Source organism: Amphiura filiformis, chromosome 17, assembly GCF_039555335.1.
Source record: "Amphiura filiformis chromosome 17, Afil_fr2py, whole genome shotgun sequence".
Taxonomy (NCBI): domain Eukaryota; kingdom Metazoa; phylum Echinodermata; class Ophiuroidea; order Amphilepidida; family Amphiuridae; genus Amphiura; species Amphiura filiformis.
The window spans coordinates 55931627-55957194 of NC_092644.1; the positions used below are offsets into that span (position 1 = coordinate 55931627).

The 25568-nt window shown below is 35.1% G+C and overlaps 1 protein-coding gene across 1 annotated transcript in view; it reads left to right on the forward strand.

Annotated features, from left to right (window-relative positions):
* LOC140138019 (GTPase-activating Rap/Ran-GAP domain-like protein 3) overlaps nt 1–25568 on the forward strand; it is a 238967-nt gene that overhangs the window by 81885 nt on the left and 131514 nt on the right. Inside the window, 1 exon segment of the mRNA XM_072159850.1 lies at nt 19340–19409. Within this exon segment, the coding sequence (XP_072015951.1) occupies nt 19340–19409 (70 nt within the window).

A 25568-nucleotide genomic window follows, 5' to 3' on the forward strand; every position in this document is an offset into this window, starting at 1 on the left:
CAATCGCCATCTACATTTGAATTACCTTGATGCAATTGATGGCTCATGGACATATATGTATGTAAGTAGATTTCAAAGAATGAATAACAAACAATTTATGTACAACCATTATTCGAATTTATTCAATCAACATTTTTAATTAACGTGAATAACGAACTCTTCCCTGAGCCTTATTAGAGATAAATTTGAAAAGTTAGACAATACACAAACAATTTTACGTTAAAATACAGCAACAAAACATTCAGAAACATCATCATTCATAGAATGGTGTATTTTTAGCATTTCCTGGATGTTTATCTGGAAGTTGGCATTTGATCTTCCGTATTTATTACTTCTTCTCGAATGTTTAAAAACAGCTGAGAAGCAATGTGTGCTTAGTATAGCTACTGACTGTTAATTTTATCATAGCTGGCCTAACAGACGGCCACACTAACTGTGCAATATAAACTTTAGAAACTGTAGCACTCGAAAAATTCAACTTTCCATTCAATCTCCAAACTTAACACAGAGTACTCTCTTACGTGTTTGAATGTCAATATTGTTTCGACAACAGTGTCGCGTCGTGGATGATATTGGATTTTTGCACCTTTGAAAACATCTCAAGAAGCTTGCTATACACCAACGGTTTCTGTTTCTTTATCTTTTCTACAATTCATATCAGGCAGAAGTACATCATTAAAGGAAACCCATATACATATAGATACATATAGATATATATATATATATATTCACAGAGTCATTGCGTTCAGTAAATGCAATCTTTTCCCGCATTCCCTTATGATTTCAAGTTAGTTTTATTTGCAATCATGAGGGGCGGATTCGAGTCTCAAATTTGACATTTAAAATAGGATTGTCGTCGCAGTTTTTAAGTGTTGTTTAACCGAATTCAGCCACAATGCGACACAAGATATAGGCCTATACTCGAGATTTTCATCATCTGTCTTTTACCGAATAACACGTGTTCTGCATGCAGCCAGCACTTGCTTTCGACAAATCCAATCGATTCAGTACGTTGTCTTCTGTATTGTATTTCAATTGTACTTTTGTGCTCATTTTAGGCCATTTTAGACTTGATGATATTGATCAACTAAAGCATTTATTAAATGTGTTCATGTCTCTCATATCACTGACAAATAGTTTTCGTGTTTTCATATTTATGCAACGGGTGTTTTCAAAACACCACTATAGTCTTAATAAAGAAACAAATAATAAAGTAATACAATGTATCAAGCGTGTACATAAATTCAATGAATAATTGAATTAATATTGGTGCAATTATTTTATAGATGAAATATCTGGATGTGGCATATCTGTATTTTGGATAGTTGACCAGAAGTAAATTATTCAGCGTACCATATCTTAAACTTCCATTATTATTCATCCATTATTTACATCATTTGTTCATCATCTCGGTGCTTAATCCGTGTAAATGGATGGCTTAAAACCAAACCACCTGCGACAACCATAACAGGACAAAATGTAAAAAATATTTGTTTTAGCATGGAAAAGAAAAATATAGCCTATATATTATATTAGGCTGGCGGGTAAGCATCATTAATTGATCTCGTACACTGTTATATAATGTGCTGTTTGTACTGCTGTTCATCCTTGACTGCTTATATCCATAAGTACCAGACTTGAGTCCTGTTTATCAGAGAGAGTCTGTGTAGCTCCGTGGAAGAGCGCTCGCCCGACAAGCGAGAGGTCTGATGTTCAAGTCCCCACACAGGCAGATATGTCCGGAGTTTTTATTCTGGTATATCTGCCTATTCATGTTATGTTTCCATTTGTAAATTCATGTTTAAATGTGCTAATGTGCGATGCGTAATTCTTCTTTCCCTGCATATTGTTATATTAAGAATAACGATTAAGCATCATTAATTTGATCTCGTGCGCTGGTTTGTAATGTTTGAATATTTCCATGTTCCAGTGTATGATGCGTAAGCCTCTTCCTCTGTTTGTTTTAGCAGTTTAAATCTACTTTTGAAAGCTTTTGTGAAGAAAAAATGTCGTAAAGTAGAAACGAAAGTTGCTCCTTTCGTATACAAATAATTATTTATTTAACATCTGGGATATGTTTCTGAAATCATGCTTCATTTTATACAAATGGAAGCATTTTTAGTTACATTATCAGAAAATAAGTAAAGTATTTTAGAATGGCTTATGTGTTGTTTTGTGGCGTTTGTATTCGTTTGAATTTTGAATAGTATAAAGTTACTTTTAATACTCAATTTCAAAGGGATTATATAAGTTCAAATAGCATAAAGACCCGCCACAAAACCCATCAATGTGTAATTTACTGCCTAATCCTCCTATACAGTAAAGTATAAAAACACAGACAATGCTAAAAGTGTAGCATTTTACAAACATATTGAACCAACTTGCATTGATAATTTAATCCTGGATATAATTACATAATACCCTGTATATTATACCAAGCATACAAGAATAGAAACTATTAACAACCATTTTATATCTATAATTCTTTAACTACCGCGTATTACAAAATAAACCTCCCCAAAGGTTTCAACCCCCTATATGTAATATTTCTAAGATACCTACAGCAGATATACAAAATCCATGTCGATTGAAGCCTGCTCAAATGAAATGAGTTTTCTCGCCTCCAAAGATTTTAATATATCTTCAGATACAATACAATAAATAGAAAATCCTTTGCGCTATTCTGAAGCTGTGATTACATCACTTATGATTCGACTGATTGGTATTCATAGTGACGTCTGATAAATGACAAAAGAATTGACCTGGCTAGGAGACAAATTAAATTGACACACTGTCAAGAATTTATATGATGTGGGCGGTTTTCATATTTCCAGGTATTAAATAGTATTTTATTTCATCTTCATCAATTGAAACTATGATGAATAAAATATTCTTGAAGTATAGTCAAATTAAGGATTGTTTCTGAATGGAATATTAATGCAAAATCAGAAGTATCCTGTGAAAGATAAAGATGTGACAAGCACATGCAATCAAATGGAAATGATAGAGGGGATGGCAGAACAAACAAAAAGGGATAATAGAAGGCAGAGAGAAAATTGGGTTAATCCAGTTGAAACCATGCACAGTCCCCTATGGAAGACATGCCCTTAATCCCCCCAAGGGGCGTATAATTTCAAATGGACTCATCCATTCATGAAATTTTATTTGAAAATCACACTCCCTGTGTTGACGATTAAGGTCATGTCGTCCATATGGGGTGTATGGATTTCAAATGGAATATAACCCAATGATGAGACTGGAAAGTGTAGAGAAGAATGGTGAAAGGTATTGGAAAGACGCAGTAAAAATTGAATCGGAGAAACGCATATTTAAAACCAAACAAAAAGGGCATGAATTCTGTAATTTGTCGTAGGAATATTTTATCAGCGTGATATAAGGCACTTTAACATGATTAAGGATGTCAACAAAATACCATAGTTCAAGAAATATATACGCACTTATTGAAGACGTAACGGTCTTCAAAAGAAGTTGGAAAACGCTAATATTATATAAAAATGTAAATAGAAATTGAATAAACTTATGAAAGAAATGTCTTGACTAAAACGGTGACCTCCAACAAGACATCTTTTTACTTTGCCATGTTTGAAGTATGCTAATTGTAGAAACATTGTATGATATTACTCACCTAGTGTCGCAATATAATTTTATATTTATTTGTACACGACATCCTATTCCATCAACGAATTACTCAACATGCTGAAGGGGACTTATTAAAATACAAGTCCCATTGTGGAATGCATACGTAATGAAATTTGAGACGTTGTTGCCACTTACATCTAACTAGTATTTCTGTAAAATAAGCACGCATTAATATAAACATTTGTTCTTTTATGTATTTCTATCTTTTACTCTTATACACATATATAAATATGTCAAATGATGTTACTAACAAAAGAACACTATGAAGATTATCGACTGTTTAAATTTCTTTTATTATTATTATTATTTATATAACGTTTGAATATTCATCATTCCCTCATCAAGGTTAACATTTCTTCTTTTTAGAACTAGATGCATCCCTTTAACCTGTTTGGTGTGCGAACTGGCATATCTCAAGGAAACTTAGTTCGTTTCGGTCAGTTGTAATGTGTTAACTACCTTATGATTCACTTTGTCAAATAACCATTCTAGCAAAAGTAAAGCAAGTGAAGGTAACCCGTTTACTCCAGTCGCTTGCGTCGAGCGATTGCTCATGTACAAATAATAGAGCGGGTGATAGGCAACGAATTTAGTATGGTTGTTTTGAACAGCTAGTGTTTGTCGCTGACGACTGAAGTATAAAGTAAGCTGAGAGCGTATGGCTGACGGTATGAATTAGAGCAGACACACATCCAGACCTGACGCAGTTTGCTTAATGGATAGTGCTAGATGCTGTGTTGTAAACACTGATTTTACCACCTCCAAATTTGGATAAACTGACAAATTTAACAAGGCTTTTTGAGATTTCTTGTTCTGGGTCAGGTGTTAGCCATGCACTTTTAGTTAAGTTAGTCATATTTTAAGCATTAGGCACCGCACTTTGGGATTTACTTGCGTTTTTGATACGTAAAGATATTTCAAATAAACACCCAACATTTCATTCCTTTCATTCCTTGTCAGAAATAGCACATAAACAATATCTTAAAGACACTAAACATAATGTGACTATATTTTGCGTAAGTTATACTAATTTGAATAAAAAAAGAGAGCATTTCAAAGATGACAAAATTTACATAGACGTTTCCCTGGAAACGCGCTAATCTAATTATGAGCACGGTTAGAATTAACCTGGAGGAGGAAATAGCCCAAATTTGTCACTTTTGAAACGCTCTCTTTTCCATTCAATTTGATATAACTTTGGAAATAAATTCACATCAATTATTCTGTAATTGAGGCCGAGGATGCTTTTTGTGTATACTATAATTTTTGAAAGACATTGTGAAATATTTGTCACTCACGGTAATAATCACGGCAAATATCACTATGCTGGCGTTTAATATATAGAAATGCATTCTTACTTGTTTGTTTTTATATTTGGTTTATTTAATTTTTTTAGTCATAATGTTAGAGTAGCAGTATAACAATGTGATTTTGCATTGCACATACATTCCATCGTCTATACGAAGAGCCCTTTCAGCAAAGGATTAAATATTAATTTCTTATGGAAATGTTATAATGTGGCTTTAACCTTGACATATACAGTACAAAACTGCAAATCACAGATTCCATTTCAATAACATTATTTTCGAAATACTAAAGGTACTACGAAAGAAACGTTCATCTATATGCAATCCATATTGAGGTCAACATGATATTATCAGCAGAAATTTACATTCAGATTAGATGATTTTATTATTACGGACATGTAATATAAAATGTTGGCCTCTGTTCCATTGGTAATATCATTCCACTATTGAGTTTTGCCACATATATTATCGGTGATTGTGATTAATTTGATCTTAACACTAACCCTGCCAAATCCAACAAAATACAACAGCCGATGCCCTCCTGTTCAATTCAATATATTATAACCTGCAAGAGTTTGCTTCATGTTTATGTGAGATAATCACCTGTGGATATACGACTGCTCAGTGCCAGAAGTGGGTAAGTGCAATAATTGCCATGTGAACATTTGGCAATTCACACAGAGTATACTGTTCTCATCTACACATTACAGCAACACATGGCAGTTACCCACTTCTGGCACCGAGAAGTCGATAAGAGCTAAGCTCACAGCAAAACAATATCAGGCAGTGTGTAGTGTTTGAATGAATCTAATAAGTCGTTATGTAAAAAACAACTACTCATGGGAGTACCTTTACGGAAGCAATCGAGTTTGCGTAAATGTTAAATTGACTTTTTTACAAATGGCTGAAGGAGTTTTATGCTACAGAAAAGATTATTGTGTAGACGTGACACGTTTCTTTACATTAAATTGAATACTATGGCCTGTCGAATGCAGGTCTGCTGTATCATTTTGCTCGGGGTGTCCATTGCATCACACAAATCCAAACTTCCAATACAAGAGGCTCTTGGTGGTTTACAGCAACAACTGCTTGAGGAAGTTGACCTATTATAAACAAGACCAGAAGTAAAAGAAAGTGACATTTGCCTTGGTTTTGGTCAAACATACTCATCGGGAATGTGTATTGAGTTAAACGTACCATTTATCAAATAGATCTGCTAAGAGTACGTTAAAGCAACGAACACTGTTGTTTTTGAAAATGTTGATAAAACATTTGAATCATTTCTCATCTTCTCAACTACCTTTTTACGTAAAAAGATTAATTTCGGGTATAATTAAATTAATTCTCTTTACAATGCAACCAGTAAGATGATTTTCTCGATTTTGTTTGTTTGTTTATTTAAGTAACCATATTATGAACCAAAGAAATGCTTACGTTTTTCAACGCATAATATATATAAAACATTTGAATCATTTCTCATCTTCTCAACTACCTTTTTACGTAAAAAGATTAATTTCGAGTAAAATTAAAATTCTCTTTACAATGCAAAAGCAGTAAGGTGATTTTCTCGATTTTGTTTGTTTGTTTATTTAAGTAACCATATTATGAACCAAACAAATGCTTACGATTTTCAACGCATAATATATGCAACTATTTGAAACACTTTTAAATCTTACTTGTAGATTCTACTCGCAAATACTGTTGACATGGTAACCATTTTGTACCTCTGGTGAACATGAACACATGTTGACTTATTTAGAAGCGGTAAGCATGAATTTGAAAGGCAGAAAACAATATCAAAGAGATACAAAAGTAGAGTGGAATATGTTGTTGTATGCATGTGGGTCACTCCATGACTCGTATGAATATCTTTACTTTTAAAGACCAGATTAATAGGAATACATATGTCCTATTTAACTAGGAAGTTTGAAATCCTACCACTAGGATCCACAACATGCTCATCTATCACGGCACAGTTCTTCAACTCCAATACATTTGTACATTCATTGAATGACCTTTGCAAATTTGGGTATAAAACTCATACTCTGCAACTTGAGGTCAAATTTTGCACTGTGATTGTTTAACTATGCCATTGGGATGAGGCTATTGTGGTCCATAGTGTATTACACTAGGTTTGACTCCTATCGTAGCGATACAAGCACATGTTTGTTTGCAATGCTACCTAGAATATATTAGTGGCAGGCAGTACTAAGCGTACGAATTAATGAATTCAGCATACTATCATGATTATTAACTGTGAAAAATTCACTGTTTGTCTGTAATCGAAGTAGCTCTATATCCTTAAAGTATTCCCGTCCCTCCCCAACCCCACCGTACCCCCACCCCACCCCACCCCAACCCCATAATCAAAGATATTACCTTTCGACATTTAACTCTCAAATATAAGGGAAACTGCTAAATCCAAAATTCATTATTTTTGTCATAGGTGTCAAATGCATTTGGTTTTTACTAGTCAATCATACATATACTTGTGGCACGAAACCCTGTTATTTGAAATGCTACATCCACAGGAGTTTGTTGGGTTTTGTGTCCCGATACTGGTTCTAAATAAGAGTTTTAATGTTATAATTCGCTCGCGATAGATTGGATTACAGCATCCTAATCTTAAGTTTAACAAAGTGCATTCTGTGAATTGTATACTTGCTGTATAACTTGCTGCTACTTACACAGTTTTATTATGTGAAATTGCATGTATATCTTCCTATCTTCATGTAATGAATTTCCATTGAACATGCGGAAAGAAGTACCGAGCTCATTATGTGCTTTTACCGCAAGGAATCACACTTCCTAGTTTATAGGACAAGGATATTTTATTTGTATCCATTATTTATTTTGTCTTTGAAAATAAAATTTCAAGGAGTAACCTACATACATACAACAACTACTTATAGGTTTTTTTTCGCCTTTGAATTCGATATCCGTATGTAATTGCTTTGATCTCTTTTACAAATAGAATCACTCTTAGCTTTCAAATGAAATATCAGGCGTAAAACAGATCCTTGTCCCAATACTTTCTATAAAATGCTTCCCTATAAAACTATACAACTTTTCGTGCTGAAATACTTTAACGATCAAAAATACACTGAGCAAACAATGTGCTACTCTGCTATTACACTTGGCACCTGTAAAAGTTCAAAAGAAAAATGTAGATACTAGGAAATATGGATAAACGGAACATTGTTAATGTCAAAGGCGCCCTGCAGGCGTTATAGGAAACAGTTCAACAGCAATGAATCGGAAACTAATTTACGGATACAGCGTTACTGATATTGTGCTTCAATGTTAGTGGAAGCAATATTAAATACTTATTAATCAGCTGTGTCAAACTCTATAATACCTTGTTCTAATTCCAGCGCCTAGATATGTTTCAATATTTTACGAGAAAGGAAATATTTAAAATACCGCAAGAAAGGATATATATTTTTCAATAGTGCTAACAATAAGCACAATAATACTCGAAATGACAGATATTAATTTGCATATTGTTCACGTTAATAATGGATTCAATCTTATGGCATGTTACCAGAAAGGCAGCAGAAAGAGCCACAAAAAACCAATCATGAAAATCATGATATGTCTGTAAAAGTTCGGTGATATGATGAAGAAGACCTTAACTAAGGGTTTATACAAAATGAAATTAGTGAACAAGATTATAAATTAAGTAACACAACGTATCAGACGTCTACATGATAAATGCAATGAATTGTTTGAACCTTGATACAATTTAGATATTTTGTAGATGAAATATCAGGATATTACCATATCTTATACTTAGAAGAATAGATGTAAATTATTCAGCGTACCATATCTTCAACTTTCATCTATTATTTCATCTATTATTTGCATGTTTCTCATCTTTAACTTAAACTTGGTAAAGCTTGTGCAAAACAAAATGCAAATTCGTCGTTAAGCAGAAACTAAGTTCCTCATTTCTTATGCATTTTGATCAAATATCTGGTATATCGTTTCGCCGTGTTTGATCTTTGAGTAGTACAAAGTAAGTTTTAATACTCAATTTCAAAGGGATTATATAAGATCAAATAGCATAAAGACCCGCCACGGAACCTATTAATTTGAGTGTGTGCCTAATTCTCCCATGATACATGTATGTAACTTGTTCAAAAACCTACACAAGTCTTTGATATATACAGCATTCTAGAAAAGACATGCCCGGTTTGATTTAAAAATTTATTTCTTATCCTGGATTTGATATGTAATACCAAATTCTCTGTTAATTTTACCAACCATACGAGGGAAAAATATCAAGAAAAAGGCTTATATCATTAATTCTTGATTACCTCATATACTCCACAGGATGAACCTGTGCAAAGGTTCTGACCCGCTTTTATATTATATTTGATAGGGGATATGTGTAAAGCAGACATACAAAATCCGTGCCGATTGGAGCCTGCTCAAATGAAATTAGTTTTCTTGCCTCTAAAGATTTTAATATTTTTTCAGGTACAATACAATAAAAAGGAAAAAACTTAGCGATATTCTACATCAGCATGAGGCAACTGTTTGGTATTCAAAAGCAAAAAAATGACTCCCTGTGAAGAATATTTTATTCGATGAAGGTGGTTTTCGTATTTCCAATTATTAAATAGCAGCAGTATCTTATTTCGTCTACATGGAATAGTCAATTCCAAGGATGTTTCAATACTATTTGCTTCTGAATAGAATACCAATTAAAGATGCTATTAAAAAGCAAAGGTATCTGATGAAAGTCAGAGATGAAACATGCACTTGCAATCAAATAGAAATGATAGAGGAGAAACTGGAACAAACCAAATGAATGGAAGGCATGTATACAATTTGGTTATTCTATACACACCCTATGGAAGACATGACATAATCGCCATCACAAATTTCAAATGGAATCGCATATTTAGGTAACCCCATTCGAAATTCACAGTCCCAGTGTTCAAGATTAAGGTTATTTCTTCCATTGAGTGCTTGGATTTCAAATGGAATAGCCCGATCATGAGTTTGGGGAGTGTGGGGAAAATAATGGAAGGTTTAGAAAAGACGCAGGTCCTGAAATATTTTTTCCATCTTTGAAGTTTGCAAATTGTAGGAACATTTTATAACATTATTCACCAAGAGTCGATAATTCGATTTTGTAATTATTTGTACACGATTACCAACTAATTACCCAACATACTGACGTACAAACAGTGTTGGTCGCAGCAGAAGTCCCACTGTGGAATGCATAAGGAATGAAATTTGCGACGTTTTTGTCGCTTATATATATATTCTCATATTCATGTACGCTAACCACGCGATAGCTGCATTAATATAAACATTTAGTCTTTCATATCTTTCTATCTTTTATTCATATACACATATATACATAAATTACAGACAAAAGAACGCTGTAAATCGTTTATTTTCATCTTTTGTTATTTATAAAATTTGGCAAGGGATTGAAATTTAACAGTAGTGCACTTTCAAATTCATTTTGAATATTCCTCATCCCTTTTACGTGTTTGGTGTGCCAAGTGTTATGTCTCAAGGAAACTAAGTTCGTTTCGGTCAGTTGTAATATGTTATCAACCTTATTATTCACTTCGTCAAATAATCATTCTAGCACTAAAGCATGTGAAGGTAAACCGTTGCATCCTATCGCTGACGGCGAGCGATTGCTAATATACCAATGAAAAGCAGGGTGATAAATAACACATTTAGTATCGTTGTGCTGAAAAGCTCTGAAAATCAATTGTTTGTCGCTAAACAATGAAATATAAACTAAGTAGAAAGCGATGGCTTGCAATATGAATTAGAGCAGACACACGTCCAGACCTAGCGCAGTTTGCTTAAGGGATAGTGCTAGATGTTCTGTTATCAACATATTAAACACCACCAAATTTGGATAAATCTGACAACATTAACCAAGCATTGAGCTTTATATGTCTTGTTTTCGTCATGCACAACATGTAAAGGTTTTGTCATATATTTGAAGCATAAGGCATTGTACCTTGGGTTTCATTTGTTTGTTTGATTCACAAAGATGGTTCACCAAACATTCCATTCGTTGTCCGACATAGCATTTACGGATAAAAACGCTTATAAACTGTCTGGATGTTGGGCACTTTTCTCAATGTTCCACTACAAGTGCTTCCTTCCTGCGAAGCGACCTTCGTTTTATCGTCGATCCATATAAAGATTGAGAATTGAAAATGAATTACACGATCAATATGTTTTTCGCGCGTTGTGTGTAATATAATGGGTTTATTGGCTGCACTGTGATGTCAAATTTCTTTGCATTGCACATGTATTCCATTAAAGGTCCTGTTAGCAAAGGAGTAAAAATACTTATTTTTATAAGAATGGTTTAATTGCTATTACAGTCTGCCGCCTGGACAACCAATTCTTTAGAAATGCTTAGTCGCGCTAAAAGTCGATCGATACATGTAAAAATCAGCACAATTCAGAGATACACCTTTTGCTATGAAATTAATTTTCTCGGTCAAATATAAAGCAATATTTTTTTTTTTCTTCAGTAATGTCAGTTAAAAACTTGGTGCTTGAATATACATTTTTTTTAAATCCTGGTGTTAAAATTAAGCATCAAATTGTGTCTTTTAGTGTGATATTTTTGATTTTTATAGGCCTTGAATTCGCCTGCGAGCTTTTTACGGAATTCATGTTTTAGCGTCTCAAACTAACATAGTTTGCTAAAGAAAGATATTTCCCACCTCTGTAAAGCACATCGTGTGGGTCTATATGTTATAGTTTTGTCAGAATTTCCGTTTTTGTTTTACCCTTTTTCCATTCATGGTCCGAAAATGTCAAACTAAGTAAAAGTAGGCAATGGTGAGTACTTTTATCTCGAGAGCAACCAGCTGAAATAGTCGATATTTCCTTTGTTGTTATCCAGGTCAATTTTTCATTGAAAGCAAATTGCCCGACCAGCGATTAAATCCCCAATTGGGTGTTCTGGTTAAACATGATCAGTAGGAGCGCTATAGGTCTGGGAATTTCTTTGCTATATTGAAGTTCTGGCAACACTATAGCCATGCCGGTATTCCTATTAAACCCAGGGATATCGATCCACAATGCTAGTACTAGCCTTTAGATTTCAAGTGTTGATTTAGAAATTTTTTTCAGCCGACAGTGAAAGATGGTGAAATCAAAACGGAAATTCTGACAAAACTATGATATATAGCTCACGGTGATGTGCTTTAGAAAGTTGGGGAAAATCCTTCATTAGCGAACTATATTACTTTGAAAAGCTAAAAGGTTGATCCCAGAAAAAGCTCGCGGGCCGAGCTGAAGCCTATAAAAATCGAATATCTTACACTAAATGACTGAATTTCAGGCCTAAGTTTAACACCAGGATTTTAAAAAAAAATCAGTATCAAGCATTATAGTTTTTCCAGCCATTTACTGAAAAAATGAAAATTATTGCTTTTCATTTGGCTGAGAAAAAAAATTTTACACTGAAAAGGTGTAACTCAAAATTTTGCTCATTTCAACACCAATTTCGATCGTTTGTATTGCCTCATTAAATGACTAAGTGAGCCTTGCAGAACAAAAGAATCGGTTGTGCAGGTAGCTGACTGATTAGTTGCTCTTTGCAACACGATAGACTAGACTACATGTACTCCAATCTTGACTAAATTTTGACCTTGTACCCTTATTGGGGTTTTATCACGGGCTTATGTTAGCGCGCCAAAGCAGGCGCGACTATATGCACCTGTACTGTTTGCAAAACTGTAAAAATCTGACTTTCGATTTCGATGACTTTCTGATTTAGTGGTTCACTAATAGTGCCTTTAATGTCAATGTTTGAGTTGTTTTTTTAAATTTTCTTTCAACGGCAGGTTATATATTATATTCATTCACTTATGTAATTCATAGATAATAGAAACCACCTTGACACAACCTAAATCACAAAATCCATTTTAATTACATTATTTTTGAAATACTAAGAAAGAAACCACAGAACCTTTTTAATCTTATAATAAATGCAATCATATATAAAGATGACATCCATAATGATGTTATCAATAGAGATTTACTATATAATTGATACTTTTGACATAGCTCAAAATGTAAAATAAAACTGTTTATCTCTCGTTTCTTAGAATAACAGTATCATTAACCATCTTTTTATTCGTTGACCTTATCATAGTCTAAATCACATCATCCATTTTAATGGCATTATTTTCGAAAGGTTACTGATGGTGATACTTCAGTTGTGTTATTGAGTACCTACGAATCGGGCTTTGCTAACTCATCAATTCTTCTCTTGTGACGTTGCCCCCCCCCCCCACACACACCCCACACACCCCTACACACCCCTGTGTGATAATAACATAGATAATCTACACGCAAAACATTTGCTTCAAATACCCCCCCCCACACACACACACACACACACAAAAAAATAAAGCAGGGACATTTTATTCTCAAATATGACGGAGCCTGAAGTCATAAATGGCCTCAATGGCTTACACATGTAATTATGATAAATATAAATAATTATCAGTCAATCATACCAAAGATACTCAATACTACTGTTTCTTTGATCATACTATTTGCACGAACTACTGTAAATTGGTAGGGTTTTGCACTGACAACCACGTGATCTGCACTTAAATTGAAATCACCTGGTAATAAGCATGAATATGATTTGCTATAATTAGCTCGTGATATAGTCCCAATATATAGAGAGTATGACATGATAAGTCTGATTATGCTTTCTGTACTTAAGTTTTGATTCAATCATCTGCATCCTATGCTACGAGTGTTTTACAATTTAATGTGTATTCTGTGATTTACATTTGTATACTTGCTGCGGGACTTGTGAAATTACATGTATATCTTTCTATCTACTTGTGGCACGAAACACTGTAATTTAAAATGCTATAGCCACAGGAGTTTATTGGATTTGCGTCCTGATAGATTAGAATCAACTGGTACTAAACAGTAACCGCTGAGTGCACCAAATCCGCGTAACTTCGGAGTAAGCTACTAGTTTAGTAAGTTGGCGAGTATCTCGCATTTTGTGACTTCCAAATCGGCGTAAGTTACTAGACTAGTAAGTTCTATTGTTATTATACTCGGCAACTTACTCTTCATCTTTTGCGGAGTAAGTTGGCGAGTATCTCAGAATTTCGTGACTTCCAAATGCGAGTAAGTTACTAAACTAGTAAAGTTACGCCGCAGCTATTGTTATTTACTCGTCAACGTACTCTTCATCGTTGGAGGAGTAAGTTGGCGAGTAAGCAAATTAATTCATAGATAGAGGAGAAAATCATTGATATTGATGAGATTTTGAAAGTAAATAATCAGATATTTTGCTTTAGAGTGTATTCTGCGCGTGGAGCGTCGCGTATGCAGCACCGCAAACCTTTCGTGTAGGCCTACAGACGGAACATTTATTCTGGAAGGGAGAACAAGACAATATAGAAGGGGGTGATCATCGATAATTAGTATAACCGCTCTTCAATAAATCAATCAATCAATCAATCAATCATCATTCATTCCATGTGACGTGTCACATTTATCATGTTTATAGTGATTAGCGAATGCATGTTGGATTCCATTTGTATCTTCAGTAGATAGCATAATTATAGTAGGCCTACCATTTAAATTTCACAATAGAGTCAAAGTCCCATTACTTTATGCGTTTATTTTATGCCTTACAAATTTATGACAAGGGACCGTTCACAAACACTTGTTAGGGGAGCCTGATGCAAACAATTTCATTGCGAAAATTTTTCGGGCCCCTTTTGAGATCTCAAAATTTCAGGGCCCCCCTTTTGACATGAAAATTATGGGTCAACCCCATAGAAAAGCATATAAACTCAATTTAATTCCCACAAGAAAATTTGTGGTCATTTTTTTCAGCCCCCCCGGTCAAAATATTTCAGGGCCCCTTTTTGCATCAGGCCCCCTAACAAGTGTTTGTGAACGGTCCCCAATTGTACTTCGAATCTATGCAAATATTTCATATCTGGGGAAACATGTTTTCAAAACTCAAGATATCTTCTATCTCTAATATAGGCCTACATATAAATTATCTTATTTCAGGATCTCCCCAAGCTTCAGGAATTGTTACCAAATATCATTTTTTAAAAATTTGCGATTTTTGTGATGTTTAAGAAAAATACAAACCTTCATACTATAATTGGGGAGCCATTATTATACAAGAAGCCCCAAAATGAGACCCATATTTTGCGGCTTAATATGTATGACATACGGTCATTTGAACTGAGCACCAAGGTGGTCTTTGCGGGAGGTTGGTTTGCTAACCCCCCCCCCCCCCAAGAAAATTCCAATCCCCCTAAATCCAACCTCACAAAGAATATGTTAACACCTTAAAACCAACCCCTTAAAAATTTCACCCCCTTACCCCCAGTGTAAAATTGAAAATGGCCCTGTAAACACACAATTTTACCCTTATTTGGGCAAAATAAATGAATTTTGGCATAGAAAACAACAAATATCACCATAATTTTGGGCTAAAATGGTGTATAGCTTACAATTGAAATGAGCAATTATCACAATAACACATACCCCCGTACCCACCAATTTTTTTCTATCCTCCTACAACTGACCCTGATACGCGACTGAACACGTAAACTACTTTGACCCCGAAAGGATTTGTACAAAAACTACACTGCTGAGTCCCCCACCCCCGGCGTCGGTGTTACCCCGTCTGTCATGGTGTGACAAAATAGATATCATAATCATAAACCTATAGGCCTACTACTACAAAGCACGCTAAATACACTGATATGGTATTTTGTTTGTACCGGGGTATTTAGTGACATAACACTGCCTATTGTTGAAATTAAATAACAATTGACCGCGTGGTTAAAAACGTGATATTAAAGGTGCTGATTGTGATTTACTGCTCCATTAATGAAGATACTAAAGAAGTAGTTACTCGCCAGATACGCTTCAGCGCAAGTCCCAAAAATACTAGTTTAGTAAGATACGCGGCAGTTGCAGAGTAGTTACTAAAGAAGTAAGCTACTAAACTAGTAAGTTACGCGGATTTGGTGCACTCAGCGGTTAAGATTTTAATGCTATAATGCGCTCGGCATAGAATAGCCAAATCATTTTGATTGTATCACAGTTTCCCATTCTTTAAACGAGTGTTTAACAATGTGTATATATTCTGTGACTTGTATACTTGCTGCTACTTACAGTTTTATTATGTGAAATTGCATGTATATCTTCCCATCTTCATGTAATGAATTCCCATTGAACATACAGTAAGAAGCGCATAAGTACCAGTCTCATTATAATGTGCTTTTACCGCAACGATAGGAGTTAAACTTCCGAGTTAATAGGAGAAGAATGTCACATTTGTATCCATTATTTATTTGGTCTTTAAAAGTAAAGTTATTCCTACCAGTCACGGGGTGACCTACATGCATACAACAACATCTTATCCTCTGAATCCCTATGTAATTGCCTTTGTCACTCTTGCAAATAGAATCTTGTACCTGCCACCTGCAAATGTTTAAAGAAAAAGGGAAAAGCTACATAAACGGACTTTTGTGAATGTTAAGGCTCTGCATGCAAAAAGGAAACAGTTCCACAGCAATGAATCGGAAACCTTTTACCAATGAACATTTACGGATATAACATGCCAATTAAATATTCTGGTTCAATGTCCGTAAATGCAACATACTGTTAAACCAGTTGTGTCAAACTCTATAATACGGTCGTACTTGTTTTTAATTCCAGCGCGTAGGTAAGTTTGATTATTTTTATTATGAACAATGGCAACTAATATAAAAAAAAAAAAGTACCGCCAGAGAGAATATTATTTTCAGAAGTGTTAACAATATGCAAAATATATTGCTCGGAATTATGACAGAATATTGAATATTGTTAAGGCAGGTTGGCGGGTAGCGGTGTTTAAACTTAAACATTAAATAACACACAAGGAAACTGGTATGGGTTCTATAAAGGAGAAATAAGGCTTGATATAAGAGGTGACATTTCTGACCCATTTGCTTGACTTTTGAAAAAGGTCTATGGCAGTTTCTTAGTTAAATTACTAAATCTTGAGAAACTTAGCTTCTGACCCGGGCTTCTGACGTCCTCTTCACCTTAAAGGAAATAATTGTTTCCATCTTGCGACACGATACCATAAAGGGAGCAAAAAGAACCAATAATGAGAGCTATGGTAGGTCTGGCAGTATGCTGATAAGGAAGGACTATGGGCTTAGACAGAATGAAAATATGGAACAAGATCTCCCTAAATTCTATATGTTTCGTAAAAAATAAGACAAAAATCAATATACGTAGCATATTGTCGAGTTCCGACTTAAAATGTTTTAATTTGAAATTAACATATCTTGTGGTGCGATCTTCTATATTTTTTAAATTCGAAATTAACATATCTTGTGGTGCTATCTTCTATATTTTTTAATTTGAAATTAACATATCTTGTGGTGCTATCTTCTATATTTTTTAATTTGAAATTAACATATCTTGTGGTGCTATCTTCTATATTTTTTAATTTGAAATTAACATATCTTGTGGTGCTATCTTCTATATTTTTATTCTCTTGTTTTGGCTCTAAAATCGCTGGGAAGGACTACAAATTTGGGATACTTATTATTATATTCACTCACTATATTGGGCGAATTATAGTAACGTGCAATGCTTTAATACCAGTTGATTTCAATTTAAGTTCAGATCACTGCACAAGTGGTTATCAGTACACAAAATCCAACAAACCCCTGTGGGTATAGAATTTTAAATTACAGCAGTTGGTGCAAATATATGTAGTATGATTGACTGGTAATTACAGGTGTAAACTAAAAGCATTCGACACTTGTGATCAAGATTTCATGAAAGTCAAGCGTGACTTCAGGGTAAGGGAATTTTACCTACCTATGAGGGTAACGTGTCTGAAGGCAATAGCTTTTATTTTCGGGGGCTAATGCTTTAAGGATATAGAGATGCTTCGATTACATGCATAATGGAATGTGTCAAAACACTGTAAAGCAAATTTTTGATCCATATTATCTATCGAGATGGAGTGGTATATCAAAGATTTCATAAAAGTCAAGCATGACTTCAGGGCTGGGGAATTTCACCTACCTTAGAGATTAAAGTGTCTATAGGCTTTGTTGTGTGAATGTTTAGTCGCTGCAAGAGAAGAGGAAACGTGTCAACATTAATATTTTTTTACTGATCTACATTTACGGATACGTAGTCATTAAAGGCACTGTTCTATTTAACAAATTGTGTCAAACTTTATAAGAATTGTGTTCTAATTTCAGTGCCTAGATTAGTATAATAATATTACTTTCGTTGCGAACCATGTGAGAGCAAACAAGGGCATGATTAAAAGTATCGCAAAAAAGTAACTTTGCACTTAGTAATGTTGACAATGAAAGTATATTGCTCTGAATTACTAGAGAAGCATGACATATTGTAATATTGAATTGCTTCAGTTAAGGCGACGCGATCTTTTCTTGGTCGAAGCAACCAAACAAGATCGATTTCCATTGTCTAAATCAATATATTATTGAAAAACAACACTTTAATGTTTTGCAAAAGGTCATTCTACAAACCATATACTTTGAAAACTTGCTTGATTTATTGTTGTTAAAGACTTATGTACGTTTTACAAAAGTGTTGTTGTTTCAGCCCTCTTTACAACATAACTCAAGAACCACAGGACCTACCAAAGTATATCTGTGATATTTAAATTCTTCTACACGCTCGCTATGAAATGATCAATGCAATTTTTGCCAAAGCTCACTACTATTCGAAAGATGATGTGAACTACCAAATCGCAACAGTTTAAAATAGTTGCTAACCTTAATAATTGCTTCCTTCTGGCGACATGATACAATAATGGAGGCAGAAAGGACCAATAATTAATGGTATGGTGACAGTCAGGGCCGGGTATGGGGTGAGACACCTCCAATTCTTATTTTATTTTATAGGATTGTCGGTAAATTACAAGAGTCATATAAAGATGTAATGTGTGCAGTTGTTACCAACTTGGGCTGTTGTTTATTGTTATATAATATTGTTAATGCTAAAGTAGTTACCAATGAAAAACAATGATGAGGATAATTTTTGATCCTAACCCCCCACCCCCACCCCCACTTATTCTTGAGCGACGTCCTGGCTAAAACAAATTGGGTTCTACAATTCACAATAGGCAAAATATATTTCCGTCGGCAAAATATGCTGTACAGCCCTCCCTCCAATTCGATTGGCCTAGCGACGCCTCTGGTGACAGTAAACAATGAATTCAACTAACGCAATTACCAGATAATGTTGGTGTTATCAACTAATTCACGAAAGACGTTAATATTACATCAACTTATAACCTTATGTTTTTGTTTATGTCATTGCAGCTCATCTGCTGTCGATTTAGCGTCACGAAGAGGCGTATTCAGTCGACGTCATTATGGGTCAGTTGAACTGGTAAGCTTGCCTTGTTTCCTTTTTATTTTCTTTGAACTTAACACTTAACGCTTTTTCATCAGATATAACTTGTCTTTAATGCTACTCTATAATTCGAAAACATGCATGCGATTTACAAAGTATACATTCTTTTTGAATTAATAGGTAACAACTAATAGAGATAATAATAATATAAAATCAAAAATTCCAATAAATAACTTCGGAATGTAAAGTAACAAACAAAGACGTTACGAAGTACTACCTTTACGTAACACTTGAAGTGCATTATGCATGCATTATAAGAAAAGTAAACGGGTGAAAAACGTTTTCCATAGAATTTGATACCATAAAGACCTATTGAAAACCTCAAAAGAAGCTATTATACTAACCATATATATCCATGAAGAAATGAGATTCCGATTTCATATATCAACTCACACTTAAACGAGACGAATAAACAAACTGGGTTGAGACTAATAAGGCGACAGTGCATAGAGCATATTCCGATGAAATTGTGCTCAAATTCATTCAATTCACTTTAATTTATACTTTGCCAATCAAATAATATAAAATGCACCATATTTCAATTGGCGCCCACTGTGAGCTATTATTATTATTTCTCATCAAGTTGATTATGAATCGTAATATCACAGTTTACTAAATTATATAAAAAAAGAAGCGGCCTGGTTTTATCCATACCGTACAGCTCAACTGATCATACTTTTCCTACATTCGACCTTGCATGATTTTTGAGTTGACACAGCCTCATTTCAAATATTGAGTTTTAGTTTTGGTTTTGGTTTTGTTCACGTGGTTTCCTATTGTCCTGCCTAACCACTTGAATCACAAGATATCGAACTCATTGTTTCTACCTTTTGTTTAAAACTAAACATTTGTGACAGGTAGTTTCGGTTTTGGTTTCAGTTTCTTATAAGTGGTGTGACGAATAAAATTACAGGATTTTCGAGTTACCTGATCTAAGTATACAAAAGAAATGTTTAAATTTCGCAGTGCAATATTCACGAGCAGAGAAGTCGAACAAAGCAGTCTACATTTGAAAGCATTAATTTAGTTTGAAAGCATTGACTTGAGACTACGAATTAGCCTAAGCTGATTTCACTGTGAAAATATATAGACCATCGAAATATTTCCACAGACATTACAATAGCCACTTGACAGATTATGACTTCATTGATATAAACACTATTATTCACAACTCTATTTATGTGCATGTCGCATGACGGAAGATCAATATCATAGAAAGCTGGTTTAAACTAACTTTTATTCAATTTATTTATTGGAGAATAGAGAGAGAGAGAGAGAAGAGATCGCCAGGGAAAGAGGGTAGGGGTGTGTGTGTGAGGGAGGAGGGGGTAAGGGTAAGGGAGAAAGAGAAACAGAGGGGAGAGAGCATTGGAAGTGGGAAGGGAAGGAGGGGAGAGGGGGCTCAAGAGTGGAGTGGAATAATAGGGAAGAGTCGATATCGAGTGTGGGGGGGGGGGGAGGGGGGAGGTTATATATAGGTGGCGGAGGGAACATAGTTAAGAGGTATGGGTTGTGCTTTCCGGGGAATAATCTAATTCATAATCAAATCATCTACATCATCATGCATCATCATGGGAGCACGTGTGGCCGAGTGGATAAGGCGCCCGACTCATAATGCATAGGTTGTGAGTTCGAGCCCCGCTCGTGCCAGCGTGTTGTGTCCTTGGGCAAGGCACTTTATCCTCATTGCCTAATTGGGGGATGTGGTTGGGATGGATTGGACGTTTGTATAGTTGTTTGTTTCAATGTTGCAATATTGGCGCTGATTAAGCTGCTGCCTGCAAATTGCATTGTGTCTGTTTAGGTGTGTTTAATGTACAATTCTAGCAATTTGACCTGCGGGTCACGATTAGAGTTTGAAATAAAAACCTTCCTTTTTTTTTTTTTTTTTATGCATCGTTTATATTTCAGACAAATAAACAAAACACCCCCCCCCCCCCCTCAATATATGCACATGATTTCTACATGTAGGCCTAGGTCTCGTATATATCCATCCTTTATGTCTCAACGATGTCTATGCATAACTTATCAAACGAATCTCGGAACTCGGGTGTAATTTTATGGTGTCATGGAAGTGTGCCACCTACGGCAAAAGTCACCCGCGTTGATAGATATCGATAATGAAAATGTTAGCACAATATGCTATTATATACGTATGGTTATACACCGATCCGAGAAGCGTTTACTGTATTTGGCCCTCTATTGACGGAACCACAGGTATACCAGTGCGGGAGATTTAATTTGTTCAATCAATTCATGATCGTGTATTGAAAATCACTGTTGTGTACAATTCTGTATAGCATACTAAAAAGTAATGGATGGAACCCCCGACCTTGGTACACCGCAGTTTTACGTCGGGGACACCGCAGTAATGGCCTAGTCGGATTGGTGTATAGGCCACTATACTTTTGATTATATATACCCTCTTGTGTCCTCCCAGCACAATAGTGTTATGATTGCATACCAGTTCATCTCCACATTTTAATCCCTTGATTTTTGGTTTCTGAACAATAGAGAAACCAAAACTATATATTTGAAATGAGGGACAGTCATGAAAATAACTATAGATACTTGACAAGACCATTAGTAGCCCAGTTCTGAACCTTTTCATTGATCATTCATAACAATATGTATCTGATGGATCAGTGAAGATAAGAAGGGATTATAATATATCCGTAACCTTGATATTATAGTACATCTCGAGGAAAAAGTGCAATGGACATGTTTTCATTTTATGTTTCAAATATCCCGCGCATGAAACTTGAGTATTTAACCCAAAAATGAAAATGGAACAATTTATTGGAAATCTGTTTTAACAGATTTTTTTTTGACATCTTTTTCTGCACTGTATTATACTTAAATTAAGAAATTTGATAAATATTCAAAGAAAATATAGGTCATCCAAAAATTGTGATTTTTACACATTTTGCGGCAAAAAAGGAAAAATAAGCAAAAATATCAAAATCTGTCTAACAGTTTCATTCATCAAGTCATAACAAACGGCCTACATGCTTAATTTCTAATAAAATATTGAAATTGTGAAAAATATAGGTATTTATTGATTTTCATGTTTTTTCTTGCAAATATGCTAATAATATGCAAATTATGAAATTGCAAAATAAAGTTTCTACATAGCATACATCTTTCAAGTATGATGTTCAAAATGACAGACATCAAAAAGAGATTCGATGAAATGTAAAGGTGTAGTAACAATTTTGGCATGGACTGTCTGGTTAGGCAAAGTACGGTAAGTTGAGCTGTATGTGTAAAAACCATTAAATTTGTAATACTTGATTCATCCTTTTTTCTGATAAACACAACAGTGTACGTTCTGTGCATTGACAGTGCACTACGAACTTACACACTATACCACTCCCTCATTACAAAAAATCAAGGGATTAAAAAGTAGAGCAGATCTGGTCTGCAATCATAACACTATTATGCTGGGAGGACACAGTATAGGGTATATAACCAGAAGTATACAATAGCCTATTGTGCTAACATAATTATTGTCATGATTGATATCGGAAATCTATCCCGCGGACGACAGTTGATGCTCTCTGTCGAAGGTGGCATATTACACTCACGAGTTCTAGGCCTAGAAATCATATACATGCGCGTATATTGAAGGATGGAGTGGGGTGGGGGCTTTGTTTGTTTGTATGAAACATAAACGATGCATGGAGATGATTTGATTATGAATAAGTTTATTAGCACAACCCATACCTCTTTAAGAGGGGGCTCCCCTCCCTATATAACCACCTCTTCCCTAAGTGACTCCTTCTCCCCCTCCTCCTCCCCTACATTCGATATCTTCATCTCGAGCTCTCCTCCCCCTTCTCTTTCACTTCCAATGCTCTCTCCCATCTGTTTCTCTTTCTCCCGGCCCATACCCCCTTGCCTCCCCCCCACCCCCACACCACACACAATCTCTTCCCCCCTCTATCTTCTACTTTTTGCAGTAAAAATTGCTTCAGTAAAAGTCATTAGGTTATTAGAGGTCATATAATGGCCTTCCATCGATTCTGGTACATGGGATTAAGGACATGAATCGATTTTGTTTATAGCACCTATACAATTACAATAGTGGCCCCCTTTGTAATGTCGAGTGCAAATATTTCGATGGTCTATATTTTTTCACAGGTGAAATAGCCTAGGCTTATTCGATTTTGTAAACCACGTCTTTCAATGTAGATTACCATGCTCGATTTCTCTCCTCGTGAATATTGCACTGCGAAATTTAAACATTTCTTTTGTATACTTAGAGTAGGTAACTTCAAACCAAATAATTTTTTTCTTCACACCACTTATAAGAAACTGAAACCAAAACCGAAACTGACTGACACAAATGTTCAGTTTTTAACTTGCCTAAAAATGTAACACAAAACGTTAAAACTTGCACAGTGTTATACTGTGTAGTTTTCCGATGATGAAAAAAATCAAAGAATTCATCGAAAAAATCCACGAAATTGTAAATTTTGCGATGAAATTTATACCCCAAAATGTTCCAGAATTGTCCACTTGCCTAAAAATTCCGATCATCAAAAAGATGTGCGCTGAAAAATGTCGTTATTTTCCTTGTTTCTTCACCGATTTTCAAGGTTTAAAAAACTTTGTGTATATTGCCATTTTGTCTAAATGCGAGTAGAAAGTTGTCAGATTCAAAGCATCATTCAATCCTCAAAGACCTTTCTAAAATCCTCGTGCCGAACACACGGAGATGAAAAGTTCGGCTGGTCATTCGGCAAACATCGGCAGGATCTCGCTAAGTCCATTGTGATTGGTCCAGCGGCTGGAGCATGCGCGAGTAATTTAACAAGCATTTGGATACAGTAATATTTGTAGTGCAGTGTTGATAGTTCATTCTCTCTCTCAAAGCTGGCAATATTCATATCATGACATCACTGTAATTTCTAGGTCAAACCTGTCTCGTTCGAAGGAACTCACCCGCGTACAGTTGGTTTTTACGGAATATAAATGTTAAACAACTTATTTTCAAAAAAAAAGGAGTAATTTTCATTGTCTTCATAATATTAGCTTGCCAATGATATGATGTTGTCCGAGCAATATATATACCCTTGAACCACTTGACCGCACAGCCCATTATATCACAAGCTCACGAGCAATACAAACGGCATTTGAGAGCTAAGACTATGCCCGTGACGTTGATGTAAGCATTATGTCACAACGGTATTCTCTAATTGCCATAGTGGGCGCTTTTTGCTTGCACAATTTGATGTGATGTATGCGGAACTCACAGAAGGAAAGAGAAAACGTGGTGGACAGAAACTTCGGTACAGAGATGTTGTGAAGCGTCATCTGAAGACAGCTGACATGGATGTTGATACATGGGAGACGAAAGCTAGTGACCGGGTCAATTGGAGGAAGAAGATCCATGATGCTGGGAAAACAGTGGAGCGGAAGCGAAAGGAGAAGTACCTTGAAGGATGGAGAAAGAGACACCCATCAACTTCGACAACTGAGCCTTCGTCGAACTCGATGGGCAGCCGATGATGATGACATATGTCTACGTTTTAACTCAGTTGTGGGCTTCTAGCTCACAAACGCCCCCCCTTGTGTGTGTGTATTTTGTGGGGGTGGGTGGGTGTGTGTGTGTGTTTTTTGGTGTGTTTTTTTGATATTTTGAACAGCATTTTGGTACAGTGTTCTGAAGTTACATTCTATGGTTATTTAGTGTTCATCCTCAAATAATAAATGTCCTATACATCAAAGCTGAATGTCACTCGCAATAAATAAAATAATATGACGACTGACAGTGGTATTCGACCTTTTACGCCTTTTTTTAATGAACCCGATACCTGGCTGTCGGTCAGGTGCATTTACACTACGTATGAAGAAAATGATGATGAATTATATACATTCGGATCATTTTCATGATAAGAGATTTACGTCTATGATATACGTTCATTCTAAGATTTACATAATAGAGATAGCATCATTAACTATTCCTACTCACGAGTACGCAGGTGAATACGGTATCTATAATTTACATCAAAGTTACTTGAGCTAGAACAAACATTCGCTTAAAAATAAGTTATATATTGCAAAAATAGACATTATGTTGCACGAATTCGATGTTATCATTATCATGACTTTTATAAACTAAGTTGGTAA